Source organism: Malaclemys terrapin, chromosome 7 (assembly GCF_027887155.1).
Source record: "Malaclemys terrapin pileata isolate rMalTer1 chromosome 7, rMalTer1.hap1, whole genome shotgun sequence".
Lineage (NCBI taxonomy): Eukaryota > Metazoa > Chordata > Testudines > Emydidae > Malaclemys > Malaclemys terrapin.
In genome coordinates, this window is record NC_071511.1 from 7,094,695 (window position 1) to 7,110,411 (window position 15,717).

The following is a 15,717-nucleotide window of genomic DNA, read 5'->3' on the forward strand; positions in this document are numbered from 1 at the left end:
GTTCTAGAGATTGGCTAAACAATACAGGGTCTCGTATGTCAGCTTCCCCAGGGACGCCTCACTGCCCATGTCTAACTGGCATAATCTGGGCCTTTACTATCAGTTCTGCTTTAGTTTTCTTTCCATATCCTACACAAGAAACCCATGCCCCAGGCTAATCGTCTCCCACTTTGGAGGAGGAATAACAGCTGTCACAAACTAATAACTTGTAGGGCAGGGAGGCAGAGTTTAGTTTCCTCCTGCATATTTCTCCTTGGCAGGGGAGGCAAACAGCATGGCTTAATGGGTTTCTCCTATAGAAGAAGGCTGACTTGCAACAGAAACAGGACTATTTTTCACTTATCTGGGTCCTTTCATAGTACCATAACCTACCGACGTCACCCCAAGCCCATTGTCCCATGAGTATGGCTATGGCTTCTGACAACTCAAGCATTCCCTTCTAAAAGCCATTTTGAAAACTCAAAATGGTTCCTCTGCCTGCCCTGCCCGGATCCCCAAGGAAGCAAAGCTGCTTACCTAGTACAGTCAGGGTGGCGTTGGCCAGCACAGAGCCCGCAGAGTTCTGCGCTGTGCAGCTGTAAACGCCCATGTCCTCTATCTTCACATCCATGATGAAGAAGACATCATCATCTGGCATGACGTGCATGCGGCGCTCTCGGGCTGCTGGGAAGTCGGTGCCTCCGTCCTTCTGCCAAGCAATTTGTGGGATGGGGAAGCCATTGGCCGCACATTCCAACCGTGCTGTCGTCCCTGTCCGGCTGGTGATGTCGTGGGGGGTTTTAATAAATGAAGGCAACACTGTGAAGGGAAGAGGGGGCAGAGGGGTAGAGTGACAAACAGCCTTAGGGAAATGAGACCTACCTTCCTGATACCTGAAAATCCTCCGTTAAACTAATTTCACTTGCTTCTGGGATCAGTCTTCAGGCTATGAAACAAATAAAAACCATCCTCCCTCTAAAGGGAAATGTTATTTGAGATTTTCCCTCATTCTAGTCCTGTCAGACTTTCATTGCTGCGGGCAGAGACCCTACTGGAGCGGCTGAAACCAATGGGATGAGGCCTGTGTTTAGCGATGACTCGCGTGCTTGAAGTTAAGCATGTACTTAAGTGCCTAGTCAGAACGGGGTCATCACAGCAGGTGTGTGCCTATAATACGGGGCCTCCCAACACTCCGGGGGATACGTACGGCTGGCTGACCTTTTTACCTACAAGAAAAGAATCTGACCCCAGCCTGGCGCTCACCGTTAACAGTGAGCCGGGCCTTGTTGGAGTAGGTGGAACCAAAGTGGTTGGTGATGATGCACTGGTAGCGCCCCTCGTGGGCGAAGGTGACGTGCCGCAGGTGCAGGATGGTGGTGTACTCCGTCACCTCACCGTTCTTGGCCCGCGCATGGGCAAAGTTCTCAATCTCCGCATTGTGCAGGACCTCGTTGTCCTTCTTCCAGGCAAATGTCATAGGGGAGCTGCTGCTGCTTGCGGCCGAGCAGGTGAAGCGGATATCCTTGTCGAGAACGGCCATGGTCGTCTCTGGCTGAATAATAATCTGGGGTTTGGGGAAATCGTCTGAAAAACAAATGACAGCGGCTCAGCCCTGGACTAGGACACTGTGACCACTGTTCCCGGTCACAATCCTTGCCATTTTCACCTACAATATTATTTTAATGCAGAGTGAATCTAGATTTAATTAACAATGAGTACATTTAACTGGAGGAATTGACATGTCTACACATTTGTCTTTATGTACTGTCGATGGGAAGATAAATGACCTCTATGCAATAGAGTATCTGCCTGCTCTTGCAAAATGCTTAGTTTGCAGGGGCAGGCACCATGTTTTCAGAGTGTATGCGTGCCGGCATGTAGTGCCTAGCGCAATGAGGTGCTACCAGAATACTTACACCACTCCTGGACAAAGCATCAATTCAAACAATAAGAGCAAATCTGAGGTTCAACTTTAAGAGTAAGTTGCAGCCCCTAAGATTTCACCTCTAAACCACCCCTCCCTCAAGCTCTTGCATTAACCTGAAGTGGAGGGTGATGAGGGTTAAAGTCACTGTTGCAACTGACAAGCACTCACAAGCAGGGGCATGATGGTACGAGATGTCTATTCCTAGCAGCTGTATTTGCCTGTCACCCTTCCAAAGCGGAGGCCTGCGTATGCACCCCTCTGCCCTGGGCGACTGTTGGTTTTAGCAGAGTTCCAAGCAGTGTGGTTTATTAGATTTCGACAAACAGTGTAACTGACTATTGGAGTAACGTAATTAAACAGTGATGCCCCTGGAGCTGGGGAGGACTGGTGGCTGGATGGCTTGGCAGTCATCTGAGATGTAAAGCTGTCCTTATGTTAGAAAGGTTGATTTTGCAACTTTGTGATGACTTGCCAGGGGGACAGAGCATTTGAAAACTCATCTCTTCTCCTTTCAGACTGAAACAACCACCCCAACAAGCCCATTCAGAGGCCGGCCATCTCCGCTCTAATGCCATGCGTGTTAAGCATGTGTGTGTATATTTGTGCTCATCTGGATGTGGATGGAACGTGGGGTGAACTTTCACCAATGAGACGTGCGAGTTATGCTTTCAACTGAGGCAAGAGAACTTTCAAAAGCTGCTCTGCTCTCCATAAACTAGCACTGTAAAGAAGTAAGACTAAAATCCACATCAGTTAACAGGACAAACCACACAGAGAGGTTCCAAACCCCGTGCCCTGTTTAGTTTCAAAGGAGGAAAGCAACCGTGACTTTGGCCCATTCTCCTACCACAGCTTTCTCTTGATCACTTTTAATTGTTCCCGATTAAAAGCTAGGTTGTGTGTGTGTGTTCAGCTGTTCTGCATTTGCCGGGCTGGTTTGCAGCCACACTTGGACGTAACGGCAGCGAGCAGCTGGATGAAAGGAAAGCAGTAGTTATGATCCAAGCAAATAAAAATTAATCACAGACACACAAATGCAAATTTTAGCAATTGGCTGTTTCAGATTTAATGGATAAAACATCCATAAAAAGAGCTTATATTTAAAGACCCCTCCCGCCACAATTTTTTTTAAAACCTTTTGTTCTTACGATTGAGGGACAGCAAGGGGGGAGAAGGGGGAGGGGAAATCCCAAAGCCAACAACCCACGCTCACAGTGCTATCATTCTGTGTGTGCAAATCCACAGCTGAAATCCTGCCCATATTAGCTCTCTAGCACCGGAGCTGTCTTCCTATAACAGTTATAACTGAAGCAATTGTTAGTCCCCTTTGATTGAATACTCTGAGCGCCTTGTAAAGGAATACACTAGATGCAAGCAATGTGATGTGTGGTTTTGGTGGGAAATAAATTGTAGCCAGTGACTAATTTTTAAAATGTAGACTTGGGTTGGCTTTGATGACACAAACCCCCCACCAGCCCCAACATAATCACACAGTCTAGCAGTAAAAGGAAATTCTGGCCGAAACGAGACCTGCCGTTCACACAGCCTCACACCCAGACCCCACTTACCACACACAAAACTTTCTGTGGGCACGGCAAAAATGCTCTTGCTCTTGAGCGACTCAGGATGGGCACAGGTGGCTACCACGAAGGGCTGCTGCTCCTTCTCGGCTAACCACGGCGGCAACCATTTCAGCTGGCAATCGCACAGGAAGCTGTCGCTGTTTATGTGGCTGGAGGGAAACAGAAACGAAAGCGCCTGCTTGTGACCCTTGCAAGGAAACGCTGTAAAGCTCCGAGCCCTTTAAAGCCACTTGGCAGTCCTCCCTTTCCCTCAGCACGAGCACAAAGGGAGAGGATGGCTGTTGGGCTAAATACATCACACTTGTATAGCACCTTTCCTCTCCCTCCCTCCCAAAAAAGCTCCTAACACTTTATAAACATTAATGAACCCTTGCAACAACCCTGAGAGGCTGGCAAGTGGTGATTTACAGTTAGGTAAACCGAGGCAGAGAGAGATCTCAATGGAAGCAAGGAGCCGAAATACCCTTGGGGATCTGGACCTGAGTAACCTTACCAAGGAGGCATGTATCAGGGGCAGAGTCAGGCATGGAACCCAGGAATCCTGAACCCCGCTTGCATAATTCCTACACATGCACCTTCTCTGCCAAAAGACTGTATCGATTGACTGCAAGGTTCAATCGCTGAATGTTGAAAGCGTTCTGTGAAGCTCTCTACTTACAACCGTTAGTAACCTATTTGACCAATGCTAATCTTTAGTGCATTTCCGATACAGTCCAAGCCAACATGTCTCTTTCGCGCTTTCTGTTTGTGCACTTATTTGTTTGTGCACCAGTACGACTAAGGGGTTCAGAAGGCAGGTGCTCAGCTCAGTGAATTGTGATACACAGGGGAGGGGAGGACAAACAAATCAACTGGTTTTGTATACGTCCAACAAAAACAGTGACTAATTCAAACAACAAACATTTCTCAGCATTCTCCTGGGAATTTAGTGGCTACTGTTAAGAAGAAATCTTGGAATTCAGAAGATACTTCACCTGTGTAACTAGCTGAAGGCCATCAAAACTAGACACAATCACTTCAAACTCTGCAGAACTACTTTAGTAAAGCTAAGCCTGGGTTTTATGTGTTGATGTGAGATGTTCTCTACATAATTTTTAGAACACGCCAGGCCAAATTCTCTGTTGGTTTAACTTGTCACGGCCCTAAGACCAATGGTGCTCTGAAAATGTACATCGGCAGAGAACTTGGCCCTGGTGTTGGTTTAGGAACCTCTTACAAAGCACCATGTAGACAAGTGACCATTAAAGTTCCCCCTCTACAGTATATCATAAAACATGCCTTTGCCTAAAAATTGCTTTCTATGAAACTTCACTATCAGCGAAGAAGCGATACAGGTTTGACTTAAAGGAGTCGCACCAAAGGTCAAGCAGAGGTCGTGAACCACACATTAACTATACAGCAACTGGGGGCAGGATTTGAGATCATCAAATATTACAGCTTAACCTTTAGAACACTGAGATGACGACATGCATCCGTGTGTATGTATAGAACAAGGGACAGCCTTAGCATTGAGCAAAAGTAGCAGTTCTGATAACACAGCCATGTTTTTACAGCTGACACTAGATGATGTATGTCTCAAGTCCACTGAAATGTCAGCACCGTGTGCAGACCCTAAACATAGGCATACCAGAAATGCAGGTCGGCCACCAAGAATTAAATAGAGCACCGTGTAAGAACAAGAGATGGCTAACAGAACTGGGTTTTCTGAGTGGAGATGGATAATTGCACACATGCTACCCACGGTTACTATGATCTGATTTCACTCACTACTAAGTGTGAGATGTGTCTGGACATCTGCTCAAGTGTAAAAATAACCTGTAGCGAAGGTTGCGAGAGAGGGGGGAATTGTTTCCAATGGCATGTTATGCCATGACATATGACCAATGTGGTACCACTCACGTACAGTACGAGAAAGATCAGTGCCGGCTTAATGGTACATACGGTCCAAATACTTACAGCTGCTTCAGGTTCTTCATCTTAGCAAAAGCCTCTGGTTGGACAGACCTGATTGCATTGTCCCTGAGGTTCCTGCAGAACAAAACCAGAGGCACTTTTTAAAAAAATTAATGCGTCAGTAACATCGAGAGACCAACATCTTTTCTCCAAGCTAAATAGCAGCATACACATTTTATGGGATGCAAGCTCCATATTCAGAGAGCGCACGATGGTTTGTATTTGTACTATTGCGGATCTATGCTATACAAAACACTTGTTAACTCTGAGCTAAGGCTGCTAGACTGCACAGCCCACCAATGCAAGCCACAAGAAGCAAAGAAACGAGCAACTAACCATTCAGCGCCTCATCTACACGTTACCGTCTCAGACTAGACTACCTCCACCAGTCATTGCTCACACATCTACATATCTCCACCCTCTTCTTGAGCACCCAGCAGGCAGCCTTGACTTCCAAGCAGGTTTATTGGTCATGGACCAAATTCTCAGCAGCTGGAAATCTGTGTTGCTCCATTACCTTGAAAACGGTTATCCTGAACAAGAGGACTATATCCATCTATGTGTTTAATTATAAATGTTCCAAAGGGGACATATAGCTGAGAAGATGTTTGGGGGGAACATGCTTGTTCAGGTTTTCTAAAGCTGGTTTGAGGAAAAGGGGGCAAACATTTCCAAAAAGGAGTATTTTTAAATGCTTCCCTTTGCAGAAGTTCATCAATATTTTACTAAAAAAAACACTTGTCCTTTGAAGAGGGATTATGCTAAAGTTTGGACTCTAAACTCAGTCACTAACGTGGGAAACAATAGGAGTTTAGTGTTGCTTTAAGTGCAAATCTCAGTACAACTGCAATACTGACCCCTCCAAAACACACTTTCTCCTCACTGGTTGTTTTGGGGCCAGTGGCCTAAGAGTCAACATGTTCAGCATCCAATACATCACACAGAGCAACAAAATATTTAAACCTGGCTGAATTCGTAAGAGGAAACTAATGCTGAATCACTGCTAGAGGCATCGGCCCTGGGAGGAGACGGGAAGAACTGCTTAGCTATAGCCGAATTGGTTTCCTGCAAACAGCTCAGAAAGTGGTTATACTGAATGAGAGGTTTTGTTTCTGTACCGGAAGCTCGTCATTTTCAACATGTCTCGTCACGGAGTTTGGAGGAATGCTGAGCGGGGGAGCGACAGCCAGGTCTGAACCCCGGCTTCGCTGCAAACAGCCTGCAGAGTAATCGTGTTTTGAGTCAAGGAGATATTTATCCCAATACAAATCAAAAAATTAAGGGCATGCAAATTTGCCATATGTTCTGTAACTTTGTTCCTGGCACAAAGAAAGGCCAAAGTTGAAGCTGACTTATAATGAGAAGGAAACAGCTGGCCCCCACAAATGGACCGGCTTCTCAGTTTACAAAGACGCTATTAAATTGCTAGCAGACCTCCTCAGCCATTTTTGGCAGGCCCCGTTCCAAACAGCAAAGGATGGTGGGTTACTCACAGGTGCTCCAGGGCCTCCAGGCCTGAGAACGCTTTCTTGGCCACTGACTTGATCTTGTTTCCAAACAGAGTTCTGCAGTTTCCAAACATCCAGTGCCAGATAAACAGAAAGAAAACGCAAAAGAAAAGAACACAATTAGCGTGACTGTATCTGATAAAGTGTCCAGTATAAGGGACTAGAAATCTGAACTGCACAGAGATTAAGGGGCTGAAGCGTGCACGTCTTCCCCTCCTGAAATTAAATACTTTTATCTGTATTACAATTTAATAGTGATGACAGTATGAAACGGAATGCGCCCTATCACAGCAAGAGGCAGGTTTGCGATGGTACTTGGAAATTGGCTTGTTGAGTAACAGAAGGCCCCCTGTATTCTGCGATGGCTGGTTGTGGATAGAATTAAGTGCAATGCCAGTTTAACAAGGTATTGGACGATCGCTGCAACACTTTCCACTTCTGACCTTTAGTAGAAGAGGAATAATTTATTCACTGCTGTTTGTCCTATAGGACAAGCTGAACTTCAGCACACATTCAGGAGCTGCAAGGTCTTTAAAGGGGGCGGGTCTCTTTATGCATGTTTGTAAAGTGCCTAATACAACAGGGTCCTGAACAAAGCATCACTTGGCGAGCCCTGTCCCAAGGGACAATGAATATGTTTTCAAACTTCCATGAATGACCAGCATTCCTGAGGATCACCATTCAGTGCTAATAAGCAGGAGATGATTTGTGTGCTTTGCAGAACACTGCCAATTATGATGCTCACAGCACAATCTGATATTTACAAAGTACCAATTTTCTATAAATATTCACAATTGGCAATTATCAGTAGGATTTCAACAATTTCCATCCCACCATCAACCTCAGCCTGGATCAGCCCACACAAGAGAGCCACTTCCTGGACACTACAGTGCAAATAAACAATGGTCACATAAACACCACCCTATACCAGAAACCTACTGACCGCTATACTTACCTACATGCCTCCAACTTTCATCCAGACCACATACACGATCCATTGTCTACAGCCAAGCTCTAAGATACAACTGCATTTGTTCCATCCCTCAGACAGAGACAAACACCTACAGTATCTCTATCAAGCGTTCTTAAAACTACAATACCCACTTGTGAAGTGAAGAAACAGACTGACAGAACCTTAAGGGTACCCAGTAGTCACCTACTACAGGACAGACCCAACAAAGAAAGTAACAGAACGCCACTAGCTGTCACCTTCAGCCCCCAACTAAAACCTCTCCAGTGCATCATCTAGGATCTACAACCTATCCTAAAGGATGATCCCTCATTCTCACAGATCTTGGGAGACAGGCCAGTCCTCGCTTACAGACAGCTCTCCAACCTGAACCAAATACTCACCAGCAACTACACACCACACAACAAAAACACTAACCCAGGAACCAATCCCTGCAACAAACCCCGTTGCCAACTCTGTCCGCATATCTATTCAAGGGACTCCATCGTAGGACCTAACCACATCAGCCACACCATCGGGGGCTCGTTCACCTTCACATCTACCAATGTGATATATGCCATCATGTGCCAGCAATGCCCCTCTGCCATGTACACTGGCCAAACCAGACAGTCTCTACGCAAAAGAATAAATGGACACAAATCAGACATCAAGAATTGTAACATTCAAAAAACCAGTAGGAGAGCACTTTGATCTCCCTGGACACTCAATAACAGACTTAAAAGTGGCAATTCTTCAACAAAAAAAACTTCAAAAACAGACTTCAATGAGAAACTACAGAACTGGAATTAATTTGTAAACTGGATACCATCGAATTAGGCCTGAATAAAGACTGGGAGTGGATGGGTCACTACAAAAAGTAATTTTTCCTCTGCTGATACTCACACCTTCTTGTCAACTGTTGGAAATGGGCGACATCCACCTTGATTGCATTTGCCTCGTTAGCACTACAAAAGTAATTTTCCCTCTCTTGATGTTCACCCCTTCTTGTCAACTGTTGAGAATAGGCCACTTCCACCTTAATTGAATTGGCCTTGTTAGCACTGACCCCCCACTTAGTAAAGCAACTCCCATCGTTTCATGTGCTGGAATATATACTGCTTACTGTATTTTTCACTCCATGCATCTGATGAAATGGGTTTTAGCCCACGAAAGCTTATGCCCAAATAAATTTGTTAGTCACTAAGGTGCCACAAGGACTCCTCGTTGATTTGCTGATACAGACTAACACGTCTACAACTCTGAAATCAGTAGAAGGGTTCACCTAAAAACATGAATGCCTTTACTAAACATCAGTAAAGGTCAATATTTAGAAGGTTTCTTCCAAGCTCTTGTTATGCAAGGTACATCTTTCAGATACACCTTTTATTATAGTTTGGTTCTCAACTGCATCCAATCCAGCTGATTATTGATGGGTCAGCTGAAAAGTCTGGCAAACTCAGGTAATTTGCAGGGAGTTGGCATCAGGAGTTCCAGAAAACAATCTTCAAAATGTGTTTGAGTGGTTCTGAAGAAATCCCATCAAGTGGTGCAAATAGCACCCTGAAGATCCAGACCATTTAGCGGATAACACTATATAAAACTGAGGGCTCACTGGAAATATGCAAAAATTAGAGCTCACTGCACTGGCTGGGTGATTAAGCAAGAACACAGAATAAACTGCAGTGATGCAATTACTTAGAGTGAAATGTGCAGGTCTTGCAACAGCCTGAATATAGAACCGTGCCTGGTTTGAGGATACAGAATCCACCACTGTAATGGTGGGCAGGGAATGACGCAGCCAACACTCCAACCCCTGGACTGGCGTGCAGGTCATGACCCTTTCTGTACCCATACACAGAGGTCTGTGGCCCCTGGAACCATGAATCATGGACACAGTAGAGTTTAAATGGAAATCTGTTGGAGGACAGAGGCAAGCCCCTTGTTCCTTAGGGCCAGTGAGTGAGTTCTTGAGAGTGTTGGTTTGCTTTTGCTTGCTTTCTCTGTTTTCAGTTTGCAGAGGCTAGCATGGGGGCAGCGTGCTGGGAGAGATGCAGAGCCGCTGATCCCAGTGGAGTCTTCCCTACTCAGCAGGGCTATGAAGGCAGCCAAGCGGCCAGCCAGCAGAGCTGAAAACAGGGACTTTGAATGGGAATTTGGGGGAGGAGCTATGACAGCTACAGAAGCAGCAGTGGTAGCGACCCAAGGAATGGAAGAGACAACAAGATGATTAGATGTGGAAGCTGCAGGCTGTACATTATTCTGGAGCAGGCACCTGAAAGGTGCTTCGTTTGTATGAGGTGCTGCCTTATAGATCTGATGGAAGAGAAGATGCAGGTAGAAAGTGTGGTTGAGTTTTGAAGGGGATCTAAATGGATAACAGAGGGGAGAAGAGAGGAGGCTGAAGGGAAAACTCAAGAGTTGCGGATGCAAGCTTAACTGGAGAACTCCAGGAGTAGACTGGTGGATGAGGAAAGCAGCCAGAGGAAGCATGCAACCCTGAGAACAAGGTGGAGGAAAAGACAGGCTAGCAAAGGAGAAACAGAGCGGAGGAACAGGTTAATCAAATTGAGAAAGGAAGAGGCACAGCAGGCAGTACCAGAAGGTAGGAGGACAAGGAAGAAGAGAAGAGCAGATAGTCCTACAAGAGGGAAAGAGTTAATGGAGACAGCCAGAGTTCAGAGCCCCAGGAGGATAGAGGGTGACTCATAGAAGGTTGCAAGTGAGAACAGAAGAGATTAAAGATAATCTATGCATGGCCCAACACCTAACCGAGCACTTTGCCTAAATTTTTAATAAGGGTAATGAGGAGCTTTAGGGTAGTGGCAGGGTGACTAATGGGAACAAGGACGTGGAAGTAGAAATGACGCATCCCAGATAGCAGTCAAATTCAAATACATCTCTACCCCGATATAACGTGACCCAATATAACACGAATTCGGATACAACACAGTAAAGCAGTGCTCCAGGGAGGAGGGGGCGCTGTGCACTCCGGCGGATCAAAGCAAGTTCGATATAACGCGTTAAGATTTTTTTGGCTCCTGAGGACAGCGTTATATCGGGGTAGAGGTGTAGTTTAATGAGACCAAATTGGAGGCCCAGATGATCTCTATCCAAGAATATTAAAGGAACTAGGACATGAAATTGCAAGCCCAAAAGCAAGTATTTTTAATTAATCTGTAAACTTGGAGGTCATATCTGATGACTGGAGAATTGCTAATACAGTACCTATTTTGAAGAAAAGAAAAACATGATCCCATAAGCTACAGGCCCGTTTGTTTTACCGCAATTGCATGCAAGGTCTTGGAACAAATTTTGTAGAGAAAGTAGATAAGGAAATAGAGGTAAATGGTAATTGGGATAAAATACAACGTGGTTTTACAGGAGGTAGATTACGCCAGACCAATCTGATCTTTTTCTTTGAGAAGATAACTGATTTTCCAGATAAAGGAACTGCAGTAAGGCATTTGATACAGTTCCACATGAGAAATTATTAATTAAATTGGAAAAAATGGGGATTAATATGAGAATCAAAAGGTGGATAAAGAACTGGTTAAAGGGGAGACTACAACGGATCATAATGAAAGGTGAACAGTAAGGCTGGAAGGAGGTTACTAGTGGAGTTCCTGAAGGATCAATCTTGGGACCAATCTTATTTAACATTTTCATCACAGACCCTTGCACAAAAAATGGGAGTATGCTAATAAAATTTGCAGATGACAAAGTTGGGTGGTGTTGCCAATACAAAGGAGGACTGGAATATCATACAAGATTTGGATGACCTTGAAAACTGGAGTAATAGAAATGGGATGAAATTTAATAGTGCAAAGTGTAAGGTCATGCACTTAGGAACGAACAAGAATTTTGAGTAAATAAATTGGGGACATTTCAGTTAAAAGTGACAGAGGAGAAAAAAGACCTGTGTTTGTTGTTTGATCACAGAATGACTGTGAGCCACCAACGTGATGCAACCATGAAAAGGTTAATGCAATCCTAGGTTGCCTCAGGGGAGGTGTTTCCAGTAGAGATAGGGAAGTATTACTACCATTATACAAGGCACTGGTGAGAACTCATCTGGAATACTGTGTCAGTTCTGGTCTCCCATGTTTAAGAGAGATTAATTCAAACTGGAATAGGTGCAGAGAAGGGCTACCAGAATGATAAGCGGAATGGAGTACCCACTTTTACAAAAGGAGACTTAAGGGGCTTGGCCCGTTTGGCCTAACCAAATGAAAGCTGAGGGGAGATATGATTGCTCTCTATACTTCAGAGAGATAAATAGCAGGGAGGGAGAGGAGTTATTTAAGTGAAGGGCCAACACTGGCACAAGAACAAATGGGCATCAACTGGCCATCAACTAGTTTAGGCTCGAAATTAGATGAAGTTTCTAACCATCAGAGGAATGAAGTTCTGGAACAGCCTTCCAAGGGGAGCAGTGGGGGCAAAAAACCTAACTGGCTTCAGAACTGAGTTTGATAAGTTTATGGGGGGGATAGTATGATGAGATTCCCTTCAATGGCATGTAGCCAATATGACTGCTACCTTCAGCGACCAGAGATGGGACACTCGATGGGGAGTCCCTGGTGTTTGGCTGTTGGGTCTTGCCAAGATGCTCAGGGTCTAACTGATCATCATATTTGGGGTCTGGAAGGAATTTCTCCCTGGGCCAGATTGACAGAGAACCTGGTGGGGGAGGGGGGTGTTTTTTTCTGCAGCATGGGGCACGGATCACTTGCTGGTTTGAACTAGAGTAAATGGAGGAGTCTCTTTGTAACCTGAAGTCTTTAAATCATGATTTGAAACCTTCAGTAGCTCAGCTAGAGGTCAGGGGTCTATCACAGGAGTGGGTGGGTGAGGTTGTGATCTGCAATGTGCAAGAGGTCAGAGTGGATGATCACAATGGTTCTTTCAGGCCTTAAAGTCTATGAATATCATCATCATCCTTACAGAGCAAATGCAGCTAATGATAGTTTACAACAATGATTTAAAACGGAAAAACGACACGCAACTAGCCAAAACTATGTTATCCTCCAAACCACGCACCTCCTCAGCTCACTAGTTCATGCCTTCCCCGTTCCAGGGCCCCAACAATGGGTAATCTTGTCTCCTCCTATGTGAGATATCCCATAATTCTTTTCTACTACAGGCATGCCAGCAAGAGTTGGCTATTATCATCCAGTTTAATGGTAAATTTCTGTGTCACACATTTAATGGAAAACCAATTACTGTTCTTAGTCTTTCTCTGTACAACACGTACAACTACAAAGCAGAATCAAACCTTAGGTTTCTGGCAAAGTTATTACCTATCTTCCACAGGGAAACAAACAATCAAACACACACACACACACACCCTTTATGGTCAAAATTAGTTTAGCATAAAACCATAGTTGCATCTTCAGAGAGTTTGAGGCCATTCCTTAGATTGTCTTTTCTTCTTTTTTTTAAAAATAGTTTTATTAGAAGAATAAAGACAGCTGACATAGACTGTCCCTAGTGGCTGATAAAAGGCACGCTCATTTGCAAGCCACTTTGCAGAAGTTCCTATTTGGTGAAAATATTTCATAATCTTTATTGAGCTCCTTGGATGAGGAACAATCCATCAGAATTTAGATGTTAGTGTTCAAAATGAGGTTGACCCCTTAGTTAAGTCATTTTGGAGAATCCTGTTCACCATTTATAGTGACTCTTGGTCCTTAAAAATCGGAGGTGGAGATTTTTACCCACCTTTACATGTATACGTGTGTGCACGCGTGTGCTGTTTATATGCAACTATTGTATGTGCATCTAACTGAATGCAACTATTCTGCATAGCCGTGTACATGAGAAATACATAGAAAAGTTGTAATAAGAAGCTGGTGTACACTCCTGCAAACTCTCAAATACATATTCCTATTTTCTTACAGACTCTAGATAACCACTTTTCTGATTATGAAATGATTATAACCCAGTGACCCTCTCCAAAAGGATCTGGTATTTTGGAATGGGAGCACCGGGGCATGCAGCCTTGCAATCAGCCAGCTTGCTGCAAGTGAAGAAATGCTCTCCCACTGTCAAGCGAGTTGGCAACAGTACCTCCACACTGCAATTAAAGTCGTATAACGACACCGTGCACAAGCAATTCATTAGAAAGTAGCATTTTTCCCCTTTGCCGGCTTTGCACCTGCACGAAGGTCTTTAAGTGAGTGAGCCATCAAAAAACAGTTAAATTTAGCAGCTTGAATAATTAGGGAACTGGTGGCTCCCCAGCGACTCCACTGATGCTTTTTATGCTTCAGTGGTTCTCGGCTCCCTTTTCTGAGGCAATGTTTTAATTTAGCCCGGCCTTCTCCATTCTGGAGAGCTTCATCTATAATTCAGGGAAGACTACAGTGACTCTCCCCCTTCCCCCCCGCCGCCCCAATTTAACACCTTCATTATGCTGAACAACACCCTCATGGCTAAATCCTTTCAGAGACTAATCCATGCCAGATCAAAGGGGAGCAGCTTTTAAGGCAATCTCCACAGAGCTGTGATTATTAATTCATTGGAAGGTTTCCTCTGAAGTGCCATTTATTTTTTTGTATGCTAATGCCTTTAAAGCCTATTGACGGGTTAAAGGGGGTGGGGGGGCTATACTAGACAGTTCAACACTTAGCACACAGACCGATATTTTTTTTTTAAGTTTGGGTGTAGGAATGACACTTAATTGAAGCCCCGAGTGATGATGAACGAAATTAGGCCCTTTTGAGTTGAAAGGCTGCGAATGTGACCAAAATGCCTCAAGAAAGGCAGCTAGATTATCTGCACATTATGAGCATGTTTCCTTTACGTTTTACATTACATTTTAAAGCAAACTGGATAATCCAAGCAGAGACCCAATAATCTGTCCATCCCTTCACCCATATGTAACCCCCAATCCAGCAACATTCACATGACTTCTCTGCAGCCCGTCGGCTCTGACTCCCTCCACTCCCCTCCCCTCCCTTCTTCCACACTGACTCCTTTGGCCCCTTTTCAGACCTTAACCTTTCTTATCTCCTAACCCCGACACCCGCATCCCCAGCAGCTGCAGTTCTACTCCAGCTCCTGTGCCAATGCCTCTGAAGGAAGCCCACCGACCATGAAGACTTCCTCCGCTACAGGACTTTTCTCTGTTCCTACTGTTCTACCATCTTCCCTGCCAAGCGTGCAGCCTTCCCACTCTCATCTACTCCCTTGCCCACAACCCCATCTGCTAAAATACGCCCTTTGACTCCCTCCTTGAACTTTCCCACTGCCCCCACGTGACTCCTACCACATATAGGATGTCACTAGCTTCTTCTGATAAAAGGAAACTATCAACAAGACCAGCCAAGAAGTTTCCTCACCCACCACTGGCACCTCCTCCATGCTTTCTCCAGTGACTGAATTTCCTGTCTGCCCGCCTCATCTCTAACCAGTATTCACCCACCTCCTTATCTCCAGCACTCCTGTTCTCAACCCCTCCCTCAACATCTGGTTCATTCTACACTCTGGTCTTTCCCCATCCTCGCCCACCTGCATCTCCAACTACCCCGCCTCCCCTTCTCCTTTAAATTAATCAAATTCCTTCTACACCCACGATGGCAAGTCCCTCTTCTCCAACCCCATCTTAGGTCCCAACCACTCCACTGAAGCCTCTCTCCCAAACAGCTCTAATGACAGAGTGACAATGCACCACCTGCTGAGATTCATATCAGCCACCTACCATCAAACAGTGCCCCCCTGGCATGTCAGCATCAGAGACAGTGATGAAGGAGGTGAAAACTCAAACAGAGGCAAGAAATAATAATTAAAAGAGACTGCCATTGTCAGAAACTTGCC

At 44.9% G+C, this 15,717-nt stretch overlaps 1 protein-coding gene across 1 annotated transcript in view; it reads right to left on the reverse strand.

The window, feature by feature from the left end:
* Nucleotides 1–15,717, reverse strand: part of LRIG1 (leucine rich repeats and immunoglobulin like domains 1) — a 135,902-nt gene that overhangs the window by 7,924 nt on the left and 112,261 nt on the right. The window contains exons 10-14 of the mRNA XM_054033324.1: nt 6,936–7,007; nt 5,446–5,517; nt 3,475–3,638; nt 1,243–1,563; nt 517–798 (exon numbers count right to left, since the gene is read on the reverse strand). Coding sequence (XP_053889299.1) covers nt 517–798; nt 1,243–1,563; nt 3,475–3,638; nt 5,446–5,517; nt 6,936–7,007 — 911 coding nt within the window. The remainder of the gene's footprint in view (nt 1–516; nt 799–1,242; nt 1,564–3,474; nt 3,639–5,445; nt 5,518–6,935; nt 7,008–15,717) is intronic.